Source organism: Sturnus vulgaris, chromosome 6 (genome assembly GCF_052056855.1).
Source record: "Sturnus vulgaris isolate bStuVul1 chromosome 6, bStuVul1.hap1, whole genome shotgun sequence".
NCBI lineage: Eukaryota > Metazoa > Chordata > Aves > Passeriformes > Sturnidae > Sturnus > Sturnus vulgaris.
In genome coordinates, this window is record NC_142248.1 from 1,390,219 (window position 1) to 1,408,389 (window position 18,171).

An 18,171-nucleotide genomic window follows, 5' to 3' on the forward strand; every position below is an offset into this window, starting at 1 on the left:
GCTTAACTCCTTCCTCTGGTTTTTACTGTACTGAACAGCCGAGTGCCCTCAGCCCCTGCAATAAGAGAAGTTACTCCACATGACTTAAAATCAATTTTGTCTCAATACTGCACCAATCTTTAGCTGCTGCCAGCTCCTTACTTCAGCTTCAACTGCTATCAATGAGCTTCCCAAGCTGCCTCTGTGGGACTGGCAGTGTTGGTCGCTGCCTGCTCCCTGGTGTTTGCTAAACATCAACAGCTTTGCATCCTCAAGGAGGTCAATGGGTTGTTGATCCTCCAGAGCTTTTGGCACTGCAAAAGTCACCAGCAGGCTGGGACGAACTCAGCTGGACAGTAGGATGAGCCACTAACCCTGCCAGATGTCAGTGCTGTGGTCAGCAAGGCTGTGGGTGAGCTCTCGGGCAGCCAGCTGGTGGAAGGCCACCAGCTCCCCTACCACAGGGATTTGTGCCAGTCCATGGCCTGTCACCAGGATGGAGGCAGCTCACACAGAGCATGGCCATGCATTCCTGCAGCACTGGTTCGGATGGGACAATCTAATCAGAGAAAAATGCCAGTTTTATTCACAACAGAGCAGAGACCCCGGGATGGGTCTGACCTGTCACACACTGCCACAGCCCCAGCTGTACTCAAGCATTTGGTCTCTTAGGATTTACTGCAAGAGGAGCAAAGCACTTAGGAAGGCAGGACTGAGAGAGTTTTTCCACGTTATTTCCTCTAAAGCCTTTTTCATTTCTGAGGAGTCAGATTCTGCCCTCCTGCTGTCAGTGACAAGCTCTGAGGTGGTGGGGGTGCCCTGGAAGGCACAGCGTTGTCAGTAGCCGGGCACCAGGAGGTGCATGCATGAGAACAGCATCCAGTCCCACAGCTGCCTTGTGGGAATCAGTGTTATTTTCCTATTACTTTACTGCCTCCATGACAAGGCAAACAAGGGGGAAAAAAGGCTGGAAAGGGCTACATCTCTCCCTTCCTTTTATTTCTTCCTTTCACAGATGAAAATCCTTGCATGCAACTCCCAAGCTGGGGAAGCAAATGTGCCGGACTGAAACATGTAATGAGAATGAACTCCATCCAGAAGTGGGGGGGAGGGGGAAAGGAGAGAAGGGGTAAATTAGAGAAGAAATCTTCTGGATGCAGGCAAACAGGTGGGGGATTGTCTGGTCTGTGAAGGCGGGGTGTCTGCAATCTTTGTAGCGATTAGATTTAATGGGACAGACACGTTTCTCTCCTTCACATCCCCTCCTCCTCTCAGCCTGAGGGGGAGAAAGGAGGGAGGTGGTGATGGGGAGGTGGCAGGGGAAGAGAAGATTTGAAAGAGACTTTGACGTCAGCCCTGCCCTATAAAAAGCTGGCAAGGAGCTGGAAAGCAGACAGCAGAGCTCGTGGAAGAGCAAAGATGCCAACCCCGAACATCTCCACCTCTGCAGCCAAAGGCTTCCGCAGGGCGGTGTCGGAGCTGGACTCCAAGCAAGCCGAGGCCATCATGGTAAGACAACCCTACCCCACTTCTTTCCTTTCCCCTCCAAAAACCACAGTCCTTCCATAGCTACAGGCAGAGGCAGGCAGGGATAGACGGACCAACACTTTGTTTGTGGGACTTCCCCGACATGGGCATGCCTGGGCTCAAGGTTGGCAAAGGGAAATTACTCCAACAGTTCTCTCTACATACTGATACATGTGAAATGAAAACATTTAAGGGGGTGAAAACTTGAAATAATGAAACCACTTCAACCAAAAGTAAGTAAGAACCCACAGACTAAGGCAAGAATAGCAAGGAATCCTCCTGTGAAACGCAGTTTGAAGATCTTAACAATTTCCAGGTCTCAAGGCATTAAATAGCAGAGATTTCACCTGTTCTAGCATAATAAAAAAAGTGGGGCTGTCCTCTCAGACAGCACACAAGTCACAGGTGGTGTAACTTGTTTGTTCATGGCTGCTGTATCCAGTTTATCTCCCAGAACATCCTTCCCCCATTTCTGTTCCCAGTCCTCCTTGATGTGTTCTCAGCCCTGTGTTTAGCCCAGGGAAAGCTTCTGCACACACCGGATCTGAACGCGTCAGGGAAGGGAGAGGAAAACTTCCCCCTGAGCTGTCAAGTGTCTTTAGAAAGCCAAGCCTGGCCAGCTCATCAGAGTTGCTGTAGGGGCAGGGACATTTCAGCTCTTAACTTCAAAGCCTTGCCAGGCAGGATGAGCTTGAAGACTCCCAGTATTGGATGGTCCTGTGGGGCAGAGATGTGGATAGGCAGCAGGTGACAATGCAGGAGCCAGGGCAGCCAGTGGAAATGGGTGCACCAGGAGGGGACCCCCTTGGGATGCTTGGCAGGAGGAAACTTAGGAATAGAGATGGGTTAGGTAGCAGATGTGTTTGACAGATGTCTGCTGTGTGACTCCAGCAGGTCACTTTTAAAGCTCTCATTTCTCTCCCTTATACCTGTTGCCTTTTTCACCCACTCTCCTCTTAACCCTGTACAATACTCTGCCTCACTAAAATCAACCACTACACTGGCAGAAAGATGTTTTGGAGAGTGGAGTTGGCTGGAAAAGAAGAGAATCATTTATAAAACAAAGAGGTAAGCTTGCTTTCTCTAATAAATGGAAACCACGGAAGGCTTCAGTCTCATACTGTCCTTTTCATTCCAGCAAAATAATGAATACTTGAGTGGCCCTTGAAAACCTGATATTTTCCAGGCAACTTGTAAAATCAGTATTTGAGATGCTCAGTGTCTGGAGAAGTGAAGAGTGTTTGATTATTGCACCCTCTGGGATACTGCTCTGTGTTTTATGAAAAAATGGGCCACTGAACATAGGGGAGTGCAGGTTCAACAGGTGGGCTGACATGAATGAGGCAACCTGCTTGGGGTGAGTGGCTCCTCTAGCCTGGAGGGTACACAAAAACTTAGTCTGTGTTTGGTTTTGAGCGAAAATTTTCGGAAAAGGGAAAACAAATGAAATTAAACTTTGCCCTGTGAGGCTTGCCCTGAGAGTTGGATGCATGAAAAGCTTTTCTCTTTGCTCTCACCTCCACAACCCTGGCTTCTAGCAGGCAAGAGGCATGACTCTGCATTTGTATGTGACACTGTATGTCCCTGGCCCTCATGTTGTCACTGTGACCGTGGGTGATCTGGCACATAGCTGTCACCCACTATCACATCACCTCTGGCAGCTCTGAGGGGTTCCCTCCCCAGGGGAAACTGCAAACTAGGGGGAACATCCAGACCTCTGCAATCCCAGAACTCCTCTACACCAGCACATGTCAGCTGGGCCAGTCAGACATCAAACTCCATAGAAAAATCTTTGGTTATGTATTAAGTTTTTCTGCTGCTAATAGTTCTTGCAAGAGACTTTGGGACTGTAGCTGGGGCAGAATTTGGTTACAGAGAAAGCCACTGGAGCCAAAAAAGCAGGAAAAAGCACCCAGGAAAGCAGGAGTGGGACATAAATGTCCCCAGTCTTTACAATCCTTCGTGATTGCTGCAAGTAATGAGCCGGGGGAAAAAAGCAACAAAATAGCTCAGAACACAGTATTTTTAATGACAACATGCAGGCTGGACACTGTATTGCAGCAAATTCGAGAAAGGAAAAATGAACAAACCCTTCATAAGAGGTGCAAACTAACCTTCAGAAGAGGTGAATGAGTCAGGCCCTGGTTAGGTAAATAAATGCTTTGCAAAATCAAATTACAGTTCTCACTGTAGCCAGATATGCACTCAGGGAGGGAGTCTGTAAGGCAATTCAGAAATGCCATATAATGGTGCCTTTGGAAGAAAGGAAGGCATTTATAATGGGATCAGTTTGGTTATTATAGATGCCACATTCCTAATTTCCAGCAAAAGGAGATAATAGCCCAATGAGCATGAATGTGAGGGGCAGAGTGAAGTGGGGAACATGCAGCCAGGCAGAGGAGGCAGCAGGCAGGCAGATCCCTCCCAAGCAAAATTCAGCGTTTTTCTGCTTTGTTTTGATTTTTTTTTTCGATTTACCCACTTAAACTATGCCATCAGGCAGCTAAGAGACTTCCAGGACCACTTGACAGGGACCAAAGCCCCCACTCCTGCCTGACTGTAGTCTCATCACATGTACGGGACTGGTTGAGTCTGCTTCTCCTGGTGCAGCTTTCCAGTCACCCAACTCTGGCATTTCAAACCCTACCCAGTTACATTTTAACCTGATTTGCAGCCTAAATATGGAGGTCTAATTTCCCTCCTCTCTCCTTTTCCAACCCAGAAGTAAAATCCTGCTGCACATTGGGACACAGTGTGACAAAGCACCCTTAGGTGAAGCACTGCCTGGCTTGGGGTGGCTGTGCAGCTCATTTTCTGTGGCTGGCACAGGGCTGTTTGCCCTGCTTATTGCAGGCACTTTAAAGTAAACACCAGCTTAGCTTAAAACACTGCAGTGATGGAAAACACACGCTTAAAGCCAAGCACCTGCTCACAAGAATTTTAAAATTACAACGGAGGTCACTTGTTAGATGTCTGCTCTCTTTGGGCACAAATATCGCCAATTTAGGCAAGCAGCATCACGCACTTATTTGTTAGAAGGTGTTTTTCTGGGCCCTGAGGAATAAAGGGTGGATCAGGAAATATAATTTCGGAGGGGTCTCTTTACTGAAACAGGATCAGATAGAGGTGCGTGGGCTGGTGCCTCCATGTGCTGAGTTTTTGAGGCTGCATTTAAAATGTCAGCTTTACACTGCTAAAGTGTCCAAGAGGATTCTCCCAAGAAACATAAGTTACTGATAGTGGGCTTTGAAAATCAGAGAGAAAATAAACTTAGTAGTCAATCAGGCTGTCTTTTTAAAAGGCAAACACTCTTAATTTCCATAAGGTAGGGAAAGAACTACTTACTTAGCATGTTAGCATGTTCTAAATATTTTCAAAGTAGTCACAGGGAAAACTGCAGCCAGTCCCACTCTGTGTCCTTCTTCAGTGCTGCCCCAGGTTTCTTTTAGCAAGCTCTGGAGGTTTGTCATCTGGTTTGGGTCTTGAACACAGAAAACTGGAGCCAGATGTGTTGCCTCAAAATAGAAAACTGGTTGTAAAAAGACCAAGAACAAATAAGTTGGTATATGAGCCATTTGTACAACAAAAGGAACAGCAGTGATCGAAATAGTTTGCAGCTCACTATAAATATAAACAGGTGTCCTAACATGACCTCAGGCACAGAGTTGTATTTGAGGTTCAATTCCAAGTAACAGAAATCTGCAGGAGTTTGTTGAGACAAAACAAATCTACAGATAAGTGGGAGGAATTTATTTTCTGGGGTATATGGTTGTGGTTTCAATTACACTTCAAGGGATAAGCATCCACTTAATGTCAAAAGTAAATGTCATATTGGATCCTGGGAGCAGTTTTTCTAAGATGCCCTGCTAATACACCTGCAAACAGTTCATGTTTCCCGGCCAGACCACAGCTGTGGGCTTTGCCTGTCCCTCACAAAGTATCTTTTCTCAGATGACTTCAGGTTTATGTCTCTCCACCTGAGTTCATCAGACACCTGAAAACCACATAAGGATTGTTTCTGGGTTTTGAGGTTTTTTTTGAGGATATTGAAAACCAATAGTGAGGGTGAAGGGAGAAGCCTCTCTCCAGTTATGTTAAAATGATATTTTACACAGTTTTTTGTCCCCTCAAAGCCCTATATTTCTGTAAGTTCTATTCTAAAACCTCAGTCCTCATGAGCAGATCTTCCTTTACAAATCCAGGCCAGTCAGTCCATCCTTTCCCTGCTTCCTCTGCTGACATATACCAGTCGCATCTCATCCAGCTACTGGGAATGCCTCTGATCCCCTACATCTCTGTGAGCAGTGTTATTTATTTCTGTCCTGCCTTCAGTCTCCACGGTTCATTGGGAGACGTCAAAGCCTCATTGAAGATGCCAGGAAGGAAAGAGAGGCTGCGGCTGCAGCCACTGATGCTGCAGAGTCCACAGAGACCATTGTGTTCGAGGAGAAGGATGGCAGAGCCATGCTGAACCTCTTCTTCATGCTCAAGGGATCCAAGACTTCACCACTGTCCCGTGTCCTTAAGGTGTTTGAGGTGAGTACCTAACCTGTTGTGTGGTACACGAGGAACACACTGCAGGTTTCATGAGTGGGCTGTGAGAAGCATCACTTGAGTGTTATAAAGAAGACTCAGACTAGGTCTGCCTACTTCAGATTATCAGTTAATTGTCTGATGTCTCTGAAGTCATGCTTTGCCCTGGTGTCTTCTCACTTGCCATCACTAAGAAGGACGTGTACCTCTGTCTTGCAGTGCTGTTAAGCTCTGGCCTTAATTTTGCTTAATTATTTTCAGTTTCACACACCAGGTCCACACCCTTGTGGCTTGTAGTGTACTCTGACAGCCGTCCCCACGGCTCAGCACTTCAGCTTCAGCACAGGGCTCTGATCCCACATTCAAAGCAGGCTGTGTGCCCTGCCTGTCTACAGACCAAACCCACCTCCCTTATGGGTCATTACCACAATGGTCTTCAGTCAAACAGTTCCAGAAACAGCTTTGCCCTGGGTATAAAACTGGCATATTGATTTCAAAATTACCTCTCTACTTCAAGGATTATTCTGATTCACTTGTTAAAGGTTCTGTTGGTTCCCCTCAGAGATGCATCCTGTCTATGCCTTTAATACCAAGGAAAACTGGTAAGTGAGCTTTTCCCCCCTAGCCAGCAATGTAACGTTGCATTATATAGGATCTCAGTGCCATGAATGAAAAGACTGAGATAAATGCTGCCTATTTAAACAGTAATCTAAGCATGACAGCTTGCATTCATGTGGTGTGTTTTCATCCAGAATGATTCAAAAGTGTTTTGCACACTGAGGTTCTGAGATGAGTTTTATCTATGGCAGTTTAATTTCATTGACTTCAGCAGTGGAAGGAGAGGACAATTTGTTCCTGTTAATCAGTCACGTGGCTTGTAAGGGGCCTCTGGACATCTCTGGCCCAACCTCCTGCTCAGAGCAGGTCACAGCAGGTTGTTTGGAGCTATGTATACTCTACAGTAAACGTGCTACTTAAAAACTGTAAGCATACAAAAAGTGTGTTTGGGAGATATGTATCCCCCTGAAATTGTAGGGCATTCGAGTTGTTCATTGCTCATTTTAGTATTACCTCTGATAATTTTATGAAAAACATTTAGATCTTCAGCAATTGCAATTCCCCTATGAGGACTGTTGCACGAAAAGCTGTTTTCTGGGCAATATATGGTTCTTGTCTCAAGACTAAAAGAACCTTTATGACAAACTTTTCAGACAAAACCCATGTGTTGTGATGACTGGGGTCTCTTTCCCAGAAGTGCACAGATGCCAGATAAAGCATGACAAATCCATCAGTGTAACATTCAACAGGCTGCTCAGTGGGTATGAAACAGATGTGTATACTCTTGTACTTGGTAGATTTTATGTTATACCGCATTTAAACTCTGTAATTTAAACAATTTTTAAAACATCAAGCAAGAAGCTGTGGCAGTTTGTGTTCAAATATTGTTTGTTTCTTCCTGGAGCAAAAGAGCTCTTTGAGGTTGTCACAGAGAGAGCTTTAAATATAATAAAAAGACAAGCATGTCAAGTCCCAACAGAGGAAGATTCATTTCCCAGATCCCTCTGGCAATGCAGGTACAAGATATGAAAGCAGACGGGCATAATGACATTTGCCTCATCATGAACCAGGCTGCAGGGAAGCTGGTTTCACTCTTCTGTATGTGTTACATGCAGCTGAAGCATAGGTAATGCAATCACAGCTGTCAGATTAATGCAAAGGTATCGATTGTTGAGGGGACAATGTAATAGTGAAGTTGGTAGGTACATTAAAAAACATTGTCCTAAATTTAATTTACCTGTGGCATCGAATCTGTTCCTTCTCATCTTTTTGCCTCTGATTAACAAAAGAAATCGTGTCCCTTCCTCTATCAAAGGTCCTGCGGGAACTTTGGGAAGGTTGGATCGTTGCCTAGGGCCTTGGGCTTGTATTACCAGTTTTCACTGAGGTAAAGAACACACCCACAAATCTACCAGGGCCCTTTGGGAGACCACAGACATCATTTTGTCTCCTTATTCCGTGGGGGAGGTCAGTTCCGACAGCGAGCCCAAAAGGCATGGGCGCTGGTGGCGAGCCCAGACAGCGCTGGTTCAGCACCACGGGCAGCGCCGGCCCGGGCGGGCAGCGCCGGGACCCGCCAGCCCCGCACCCTGCCCAACACAGCCCCCCAGCACCCACCTCGGCTGTGCCTGCCACGGGAACACGGAAAACGGCCCTCTGCCACATCAACTGCTTGTCCTGGTCTTCTTTGCCATGGTGGAAGTCTCCTGTTGGTAGTTATTGAGCAGCCTCGGTGTTTGCGCAGAAGGAAAAAAAATTGTAGCTGGTGGGTAAGTGTGTAGGGGCATGAAGAAAACAACGAGAAGGAATCCATCCCAGAATGACATTGTTCATCCTGGAAAAGAGAAGGCTTCTTGGTGACCTGATTTCTAATAACTGAAGGGGGTCTAGGGGAAAGATGGAGAGAGACTTTTTACAAGAGCACGTAGTGTCAGGACAGAAGGGACAGATTCAAACTGAAAGAGAGAAGGTTTAGGTCAGATAGTAGGAAACAATTGTTTACTGCGAGGGTGATGAGGCACTGAAATAGGTTGCCCAGAGTTGTGGATGGCCCATCCTTGGAAGTGTTAAAAGTCTGGTTGGATGGAGCTCCAAGCAACCTGGTCTAGTGAAAGTGGTCCCTGTGCATAGCAGGGAGATTGGGATGAGACAATGTTTAAGGTCCCTTCCAACCCAAACCATTCTGTAATTCTGTGTCCATATGGACATCTTTGAGTAGTAGCAGAAGGTGTTTCAAAAGTTGCTTAATTTTTTTTTTCTTCCTTTCCATGTCTCAAAAGACATTTGAAGCTAAAATTCACCACCTGGAGACGAGGCTTAGCCGAAAGCCCCGTGAAGGGACTGCTGAACTGGAATACTTTGTGCGCTGTGAAGTCCACAGCTCAGACCTCAATACTTTCATTAGCTCCATCAAGAGAGTGGCAGAAGATGTGAGGACTACTAAGGAGGACAAATGTAAGGAACTTACAAACACTTTCACTCGTGTGGAGAGGCTGAGCTTTTCCTATAGAAACAGGGTGGAGGCTTTGTTGTTCCCAGTAAAGGGAAAGGGCTGCTGTGTGCTGAATTCGAGCAAACCCAAAGGGACTGCCTCTGGGATGCCTGAATCCTGAAAGTAATTTCCCTCCTTGTCCTTTTCTCAATAGACCCCATTTTTCATAGTCCATCCTTCTGGTAAAAGATTGGAAAAAAACAGAAATAGGAGGTTGAATTTCATGCTTTACTCACATCTCTCCTAATGAGTTCTCCATTCCTACTCCAGCATTTTAGATTATAAATGCAAAGTAGTTTCCTACCTACATGTTAGCCCCTCTGTACAGATTCCAGCACTAATCTACAAGACACTTCCTGTGCCATCCTGTTCTGAAGATAGGATGATTATTATAGAATAATATTGTAGGACAATATCCCTAGAGATCCCTAGAGATCTGTGACCAGCAGTATCTCTGGATGGTTTTTAACCTGAATCATTCATTAAAATCTAATTTTCATCTTCTTCTTTTATTTCGTCACAAAATACTCTGCTGAGAGATGGGCAAGGAAGTCATGAAATACAGATCATGGCATTAGACCTGACTCTAGGAAAAGAGCATTGAGATTGTGAAACTACTGCCTGGAAGCAGCTGTGCCATGTTGTATGTGTTCCTTTGGTACACCAGATGAGGCGTATCTCATTCAGCCTCAGAGCCCCTTCTCTTTAGGGGATCTTCACTTCCACAGACTGTCACTTTCTCTCTCCTCATAGTTCACTGGTTTCCCAGAAAGATCTGTGAATTGGACAAGTGCCACCATTTGGTCACCAAGTTTGACCCTGACTTGGATCTGGATCACCCGGTGAGTCAGTCTGTGCATTCACCCCCTGTCACCGAGCTCCTAAGCCATCCCACAGAATCAGGGAGCTGAGAACCCCTCTTAGTGCAGCTGATCAGGGCACTGGAGCGTGATTGCCACCTTGGGAGACGTCTCTCCAGCCAGTGATGAATTCCTCTGGCTGAGAAACTTTAGTAACTGATGAAAAGTCCTGTCTCTGTTCCTATTTGTCACCACAGGGCTACTCTGACCAAGTGTATCGCCAGAGAAGGAAATCAATAGCAGAGATTGCTTTTCACTATAAGCAGTAAGTCTCCTTCCTAATATTCACGTGGGGATAATGACATGTCAATGAACCTATTGGGAAGTCATTGTGCTACCTGTATGATACTTCTCTTCCTTTATGGTTTGTCTCCCCATTCAGCCTTTCCAGCTCCTTTTGTGTCTCTCCTCTCTTTGCATTCCAGCCTCTCTTTAATTAAAAATACCTGTTGTCATTAATACATACATTGGTAAGGGTACAGTAAGAATAAACCTCCTGCATAACAAAAGCCAGATATATATCCATCAGATCTCAAACTTCATTTAGAAATGTACCATCTCTTTAGAACAGCATCTAGTTTTGACTTCAGTGTTTCAAGTACTGACAAAGCTACCCCATGCCCAGAAGATTTGTTCTAAGGGCTCATTATCCATGAAAAAATGTGGGTTTTATTTCTAAGCTGGACTTCGATAGCTTTAGCTTTTACCTAATGGATCACACATGCCTTTTATCTACTAGATAAAATACTGCTATCTTTTTTTTTTTTTTTTTTACTAAGAGGGTATTTATAGTCTAAATGATTCGCCTCCTAACTCTGTCTGCTAAATTAAATAGATTCTGGTAATGTTCTCATCATTGTCTTATATAGATTTAAGACTATGTCTTGTACTCTTACTTAATACTTCTATTCTGATATATGCAGTGATAGCACTCAGTGTGTTCACTACAACATCAGAGTCTAATATTCAGTTAGGTTTGTAAAATATTCCCTAGATCCTATTCAGTGATGCTGCCTTTCACTGTAGCATTCTCTCTCTGAGCAGGACTTTAAGTGCTGAAAGCAGACTACAGAAATTATGTGGGTCACCTGTTTGAGCTACCCCTGCAACTGCTGTGATCCCAGCAAGGGTTTCTGCTGTTGGTTTTCATGTACTTTGCCAATTTGAAGCCCAGAATACGGACACTGATGTTTTTTATCCTGTACAAATACTAAATGCACAGAAAGTCACGGTGCCAGAGGAAGAATTCCAAGTGACAAAGGGATAAATACTGTCCTAAGATGAGGCACCAATTTAAGAGGTCTTCTCTAACATCTCACCTGCATGTTAGCATTTATGAGCCACTGTGTAGCATCCCTTCAGGAACTGTGCTTTACAATATAGAAAAGAAAGATTTAGGAAATATAACCTCTAACCATGATGAGAAAAAGCAAAATTGTAAATTTATCAATGCCCGTTTACATCAACGTTGAAATTTTTCTTTCCTGCCATCCTTAACCTTACTGACAATGTATTTTTCTGCAGGTCAAATGCATTTAGTTTTCCTTATTAGCTGCTTTTATCTCTCAGACACTGGTTCATTCTCGGCGCCATCAGCTCCCTGAACTTCAGACACATGAAATAAATTTATTTTCACATGCAAAATCTTTCCATTTTTTCCAATGAAAACCATTTTTTTTCCTGGTAGGTATTATGCCTGCTAAACCTTGCTCATCCCTTATTCATTCATAATCTCTGACTAGACTCATGCTTTTCTTTGTGTCTGTGTATTTGTTGCACCTGTACAAATTACCAGCACTAAGGTTTTGTCTTTCCTGTCACCCCCTTGTTTGATTTTTCAAGAAGATTTATGAACATCATGCAGAGCCTCTCCAAAGTGCTTCCTTCTCAGAGGGAAGAGGAGCCTGGCTGGGGCTCTGCTCAGTAATGCTGCCTTTGCCTTGCAGTGGGGACCCGATCCCTCACGTGGAGTACACGGCGGAGGAGACAGCTACCTGGTGAGTGCTCATTTCACTTATTAGTGCTCGTTTCACCCTTAGTGCTTCACCACTAGAAGCTGGGAATCAAAACCCAAACATTTAGGGCATGACCTCTTGAAAAATGCATCAGGAGTGCAAGTATCCTACTCAATGGCTTGTTATAAAAAACACTTTCCTGCTGCAGCCTCCAGGAGTTTCCTCCAAAGGAGTCTCCCCAGAGAGCAAGGTAGATAATTTGGAGCCCCACTTCTCTAAGGGTCCTGACTCAGCAGCAGCCTCCAAATCAAGAACAGTTATCACAGCTGCAGGAAATATGAGGCCCATGGTGAATATCTGTGTGGTACCCCACGGGTCTCACTTAGGAAAGCTCTCCCTTTGAACGTGATTTTTTTCCAGGGGTGTTGCTGCAGGAGTGTTTCTGAAAACAAGACCAGCTCATATGAGCTGAGGCTTCTCAACAAGGTCATCTCCTTGTTCTATTGACTGTCTTCACAGTGCAACCTTAGGAATTAACCTACTGGGAATATTTTAATTCCAGTTAATACTTTTTATACAGTCTTCTGACCTCCAAAGCAGAAATAGGTCTGTGCAGACACAGCTGCTGGCTTTGCAGGTTCATTTGAATGTGTGTCTGTGTGTTTACATACCTCTGTCGATGTGGAGAGACACAGACTTGGGTGGAGAAAGGCAAAAGGACACAGAGCTTAAAGACATGAGTCCCTGATAGTGCATAGCCAGAGCACAGGAGAGGACTGGACACATTAACCACTGAATGTCTGCCACCTCTCCTCCTGAAGGAAGGAGGTGTACAGCACCCTGAAGAGCTTGTACCCCACCCATGCCTGCAAGGAGTACCTTGAAGCTTTCAGTCTACTGGAGAAATTCTGTGGCTACAATGAGAACAACATCCCTCAGCTGGAGGAGGTTTCCCGCTTCCTGAAAGGTGGGTACGAGCCCAGGGAACCCAGGTTCAGGATCTGCCAGTGGGGACAGCTACAGATGGGAAATCTGAACCCAAAGGAGTAGTGTGTGAGCTGAGATTTAGGAGGAGAGCTGGTGGCTTGTGCACTACCCACAGAGGACAGAGTGGTGCCCAAATGGTAGGAACTGCAGCTAAACATAGTGGGCTGTGACTGAAGGGCAAGCCTGTGGTCAAATGATCCCACTGAGCACCTGAAGAGCAAGTGTTGATCTTAGTAGGAGTGGATAGATTAGGTTGGTGTAGCCCTTTAGCACCTGAAGAGTGGGTGTTGTTCCCAATAGGAGCAGGTAGATTAGGTTGGTGTAGCTGAGCACCTGAAGAGCAGGTGGTGTTCCCTAGTAGGAGCAGGTAGATTAGGCTGGTGTAGCCCTTTAGCACCTGAAGAGTGGGTGTTGTTCCCAGTAGGAGTGGATAGATTGGTTGGTGTAGCTGAGCACCTGAAGAGCAGGTGTTGTTCCCAATAGGAGCAGGTAGATTAGGCTGGTGCAGCCCTTTAGCTCCCAGCGCAGGGAAGCAGCAGCACAGCCCGAGGGCCATGCACCTTGCCCAGACAGTGTGTGTGCTGTTTCAGAGAGGACTGGCTTCCAGCTGCGGCCAGTGGCTGGCCTGTTGTCAGCACGGGATTTTCTGGCCAGCCTGGCCTTCCGCGTCTTCCAGTGCACGCAGTACATCCGCCACGCGTCCTCGCCCATGCACTCCCCCGAGCCGTGAGTATCACCTGGCCCCGTGGCCTCCCTGCCACAAAGCTGGCCAGCAATTACCCTTTTCCTCCAACAGACACACTCTGTCTGCTGCTGACTGTGTTTTCCTCCTTTCCCGCTCCCGTTGGCAGGGATTGCTGTCACGAGCTGCTGGGGCATGTCCCGATGCTGGCTGATAAGACATTTGCCCAGTTCTCTCAGGTAAGGTGGTTATCTGCTTTCTCTCCCCTGAGAGGTGGAATCCAAACCCTGGTGTTGCCACCTAAACCTTTCTTGCTCTTATCAACCACAATGTTTCAGAGTTCTAGTGATGGACCAAGACCTAGTAACTGATTCTGTAACAAAGTGGTTTTAGTCTGAGCACGATGAAATACCAGCAGATGCCTGGCACTGCAGGGCAGCAAGATGTGTGGTCTTGAGGCAATAAAACAGAGCAATTAATTGGCATGAGGGTCTAAGGCCCTCACACCGAACCTGTCCTCATGTTTGCCTTGTCTTCCTAGGACATTGGGCTGGCGTCTCTGGGAGCAACTGATGAAGAAATTGAGAAACTAGCAACGGTAAGTTTTTCCCTTTGCTGGATGGGGGGCACAACACCTCCAGCAGTGCTTCTGTGGGATAAAGGGGATTGATCCAGCCTGGTATTCCAAGATTTGCAGGCTCAGAGCTCCCAACGAAGCTGCCCCAGCCCTGCTTTTTTCATGATGACTGTGCAGAGCAGAGATCAGTTAAACAGCAGAGCTCGCTTGCACATTAACCCAATTTTCTCGGGCACCAGTAGTATCATCAAGCATCATATTTCCAACAGCAGCACTGCTGGGACTCTTTGGGATGGGATTAAATGACATCTGTTTCCTTTGGCTCTCCCCCAGCAAGGTGACCTGTCCTGCTCCAAGGACACCAAACAGCAGCATCTCACAGCAGATAGAACAAGCCTAGGGACATAGACTCTGTCCTGGTGTAGCAGCAACTTAGTTTAGAACTTTTCTGTGAAAGCAAAATTAGGAGAGGGGACCTTTGTTCCTTTAAACAATCCCAGACCCTGATGAGGGTGCAAGGGCTCAGAAGTGACAGGAAGATTAGGATGAGGAGCTGTGTCCCTCAGGAATTTTTCTCTTTCTTTTCACAGCTTTACTGGTTTACAGTGGAGTTTGGGCTCTGCAGACAGAATGGAATAGTCAAAGCCTACGGAGCTGGGCTCCTGTCTTCCTATGGGGAGCTCATAGTAAGTCCCACCATAACTTGCCTCTGCTCTAGACCCTGTAGAGAAAAACACCTTCTGCTTCTGCACGATGACTTTCCTCAATCTGTTCCCCACCTTTGCCCAACCCATATGTGCTCTCCAATCCCCTCATTTTCATTCTGGGTTTTTTCTGCCCTGTTCGTAGCACTCCTTGTCAGACGAACCAGAAGTGCGGGACTTTGACCCTGATGCTGCAGCTGTTCAGCCCTACCAGGACCAGAACTACCAGCCTGTTTATTTTGTGTCTGAAAGCTTCAGTGATGCCAAAAATAAATTGAGGTAGGATTGGGCAATGAGAGAGACCCAAACAATAGGAAATTGAGATGTTAGATATTGGAACACGGCTTGACATTATGGCTGCTTTCAGTCCAAGTTCTCAGAAGTGCTCTGAAAACTTTGATCAAGTCTTCCAAACTAAAGCAGTTCTCCAGTTCCTACAGGGAACATGCTTGACATGAATAGATCTATGCAGGGGAAAAAATGAACTTTTGCCTCCTAGGCTGGTTAACACGTGTTAGTGGACCCCAGATGCCATCCCACCATGGTAATTGGGTTTCCCCATCCCATGGGACTGCAAACAGGATGGTAAGGGTCAGCTCCACCCACAGACATCTGTTCAGAAGAGCATTTTCTTGGTGATACCCAGAATTGCCCACAGGAGGAAAGCTCAGTCCTTGGATTGCTTTGATTGACAGAGGAAAGCTTTGCCTATACCATTTTTATCTTTGCTTAGGAAAGAGACAGGGTGAGGTGAACATGACGTACATGACTTTACAGTTCCTGCAAGAGGGGTATTTAATATAAATAACGTGGTGAGGACTGCTATATTCCAACTTCTGCTTTTATTACCCTCACTTGCACTGTTCATACAACCTGGAGTCCAGCTGCTCAAAAACAAGCACTGGGGGAGCCCGTGCTCACACATACACACTAGGCTGCTTAAAAAAAACTCCAACTGCTGCCTAATGAGTCATTTCCTTGTATTTAAAAAGGGAAAATACACCACATACACAGCCAAGATTAGGCTAGAGGGTCTTGACTGTGACAAGCACTGTAAATAATCCTCTTTAAAGAGCTCAGAGACCACACAGATGCTACTCTGTGAGGTGAAAACATTAAAGCATCGTCTCTTTTGCATTACTGGCAGCTGCCACCACGGGCCTGACTATCAGCGTTACACCTGGATAAAAGCCTCTTTTCTCGGAAAGGACACACTCCCCAGTGCCCTTCCAAGCAACCATGCTGTATTTATTTGCTTCAAAAGGTGTCAAGTGAGCACACCTATTTTGGAGGGCGGGTTTCTAGCCACGAGCATCTGTGTTATGAGCCATGGCTGTGGCTGATGACATTAACAAGAGAGCTGAGCAGGACTTTGCCTGGTAGAACTGAGAGGAACCAGGTCTTTTAGGAGGAGGACAATGTGAGTACGCAGAAACCTCCTTTATTTACACTTTTTTTTCGTTTTTTTTTCCTGCAATGCCATGGCAGCTCCCTGCCAGCGCCAGCCTGCGCCTTGGACCGCGTTTCCCCTTGGCCCTCTGTGTTGTGTTTCCCTCCAGATCCCTCCAATTCCGGCCTAGGCATGAAGTACCAGCTAGAGGAACATCTGTCTCCATCTGGGAAAGGGCTGTGCTTGCCCAAGCCCGGTGCCAGAGCAGACCCGCGGTAGCCACAAGAGGGAAGCCTAAGCTAAGCAATCCAGGAGCGAAAGGGTGACGCCTCCGCAGGGGAGAGCAGCGTGCCTGTTGGTAGCGCTAGTTGTCCCCTCATGTCCCCAAGCTTTCCCAGCGTGAGACTGCAGCCATAAGCACCTAACTATAGATTTTCAGCTCCGTATTCACACAGCCCCCTAAAGAAAAATCCCTACCTTGTCAAGCATACAAATCTTAGTGCTGGAAGTGAATGTGGGCAATTTTGGGGAAACCCTACCCTTGATTTGCTTTCACTTGACCACATACTTCTCCATTAGAAAAGCAGCAACAGGGTCTTGCTCTTGAGAGACACGAGGTAAAGTCAAGATCACCGCTGAGATTCAGGCGGCATTCGGCTTTGGGTACAGCAGTGCATCTTTGCTGAAGCACAAAGCTCTGGTGACTCTATTCTCATCCTCTAGCTCAGGTCTGAGCCACTGCCTGTGAAGTCTAACCTTAATATGCCACACAGCTAGTTCCCCCCTCCCCAAGCAGAGATTAGTCAATAAATGCATGTCAGAAAGGATTTAGTAATATAATACGATAATACCACGGGCTTTCCCTGCAATTAGCTTCTCAATCTCGTTGGCATTTTCTGCAAAAGGAATTGCAGCAGAGGATGCCTGGCAGTGGCCGTGGAGATGACCGGTTTGATGTACTCTCGTGTTTGGTACAACCCACAGAAAGCCACGGTCAAACTCATGCTGCTCCTTGACAAACAGAAGGGATCTCAACTGCTGCTGCAGTGGAGCTGGAAAGGAGGAAACTGTGCCTGAAGGAGGCATTAACCTGTGGTACCTTCCTGGTTCAGTGGTGGTGAGTGGGAGGGAGACTCAGGACCCATCTCTTGTACCCAGCCCGTGCACCCTTCCCTTGCAGGAACTACGCGGCGCACATCAAGCGGCCCTTCTCGGTGAAATACGAGCCCTACACCCACAGCATCGAGCTCCTGGACAGCCCCCAGACCATCTGCCACTCCCTGGAGAGCGTAAGGGATGAGCTTCACTCGCTGGTTAACGCGCTCAATGTCATCAGTTAATACAAGAACTGAGCGGCTCCCGGCCCCTCTCCGCCCCCAGCCCTGCCCTCACCTGGTTCCCAGCTGGTAATTCCTCCCTGGCTTCTCCAAACATTGGCACTGCTGCCTGGCACCACGCGACCCCAACAGCTTTCCACTTTCCTATGTAGGGCCAGCTCGGAGGAGGGCAGCGGGATGCACCCCAGGCTTGCTGGCTTTTTGGGTAGCTTTTCTGTTGACTGCTGGAGGAGGCTTAGCAGAGACAAAAAGCATGGCCAAGCTAAAAAGTTGAAGTCAAGAGCTGTGTGCTAGACTCCTGGGTGCAAGGAAGAGGAAAAAAAAATCTACTATATTTAAAAAGAAAATTAAAAAAAGAAGATATAATTTTTTAAATTGAAATTTGAGAGAAAAAATTAATCTGCCTTTTTATATCCCCATTAGTCTTTTTCTTAGTTATCCTAATATTACCATCACCTGATGTAGCTCAGGTGTGTAACTAATGCTATTGGTGGCCATTTCCAAGGAAGGTAAACATCTGGTTTGGATGCTCAAACCCACTTTCATGCAGTTTTCAGTGTAGATATTAACGGCTTGATCTGACCCAAAGCT

General features: G+C 46.3%; 1 protein-coding gene across 1 annotated transcript; it reads left to right on the top strand.

The window, feature by feature from the left end:
* Nucleotides 1-1,362: 1,362 nt before the first annotated feature.
* TH (tyrosine hydroxylase) lies at nucleotides 1,363-17,961 on the top strand. Its single transcript, XM_014887295.2, has 13 exons — nucleotides 1,363-1,488; nucleotides 5,839-6,042; nucleotides 8,877-9,051; nucleotides 9,842-9,930; nucleotides 10,146-10,213; nucleotides 11,895-11,945; nucleotides 12,725-12,870; nucleotides 13,481-13,616; nucleotides 13,742-13,811; nucleotides 14,114-14,170; nucleotides 14,740-14,835; nucleotides 14,999-15,132; nucleotides 17,424-17,961. Exons 1-13 carry the CDS (start codon nucleotides 1,399-1,401, stop codon nucleotides 17,581-17,583), a joined length of 1,476 nt encoding a protein of 491 aa, XP_014742781.1. The 5' UTR covers nucleotides 1,363-1,398; the 3' UTR covers nucleotides 17,584-17,961.
* Nucleotides 17,962-18,171: the final 210 nt, after the last annotated feature.

Excerpts from the sequence above, each read along its gene's own strand:
- TH (XM_014887295.2), top strand. The coding sequence starts at position 1,399 with ATGCCAACCCCGAACATCTCCACCTCTGCAGCCAAAGGCTTCCGCAGG. Across the intron at positions 6,043-8,876 it reads GTGTCCTTAAGGTGTTTGAG|ACATTTGAAGCTAAAATTCA; the intron begins GTGAGTACCTAA and ends ATGTCTCAAAAG. Across the intron at positions 15,133-17,423 it reads GATGCCAAAAATAAATTGAG|GAACTACGCGGCGCACATCA; the intron begins GTAGGATTGGGC and ends CTTCCCTTGCAG.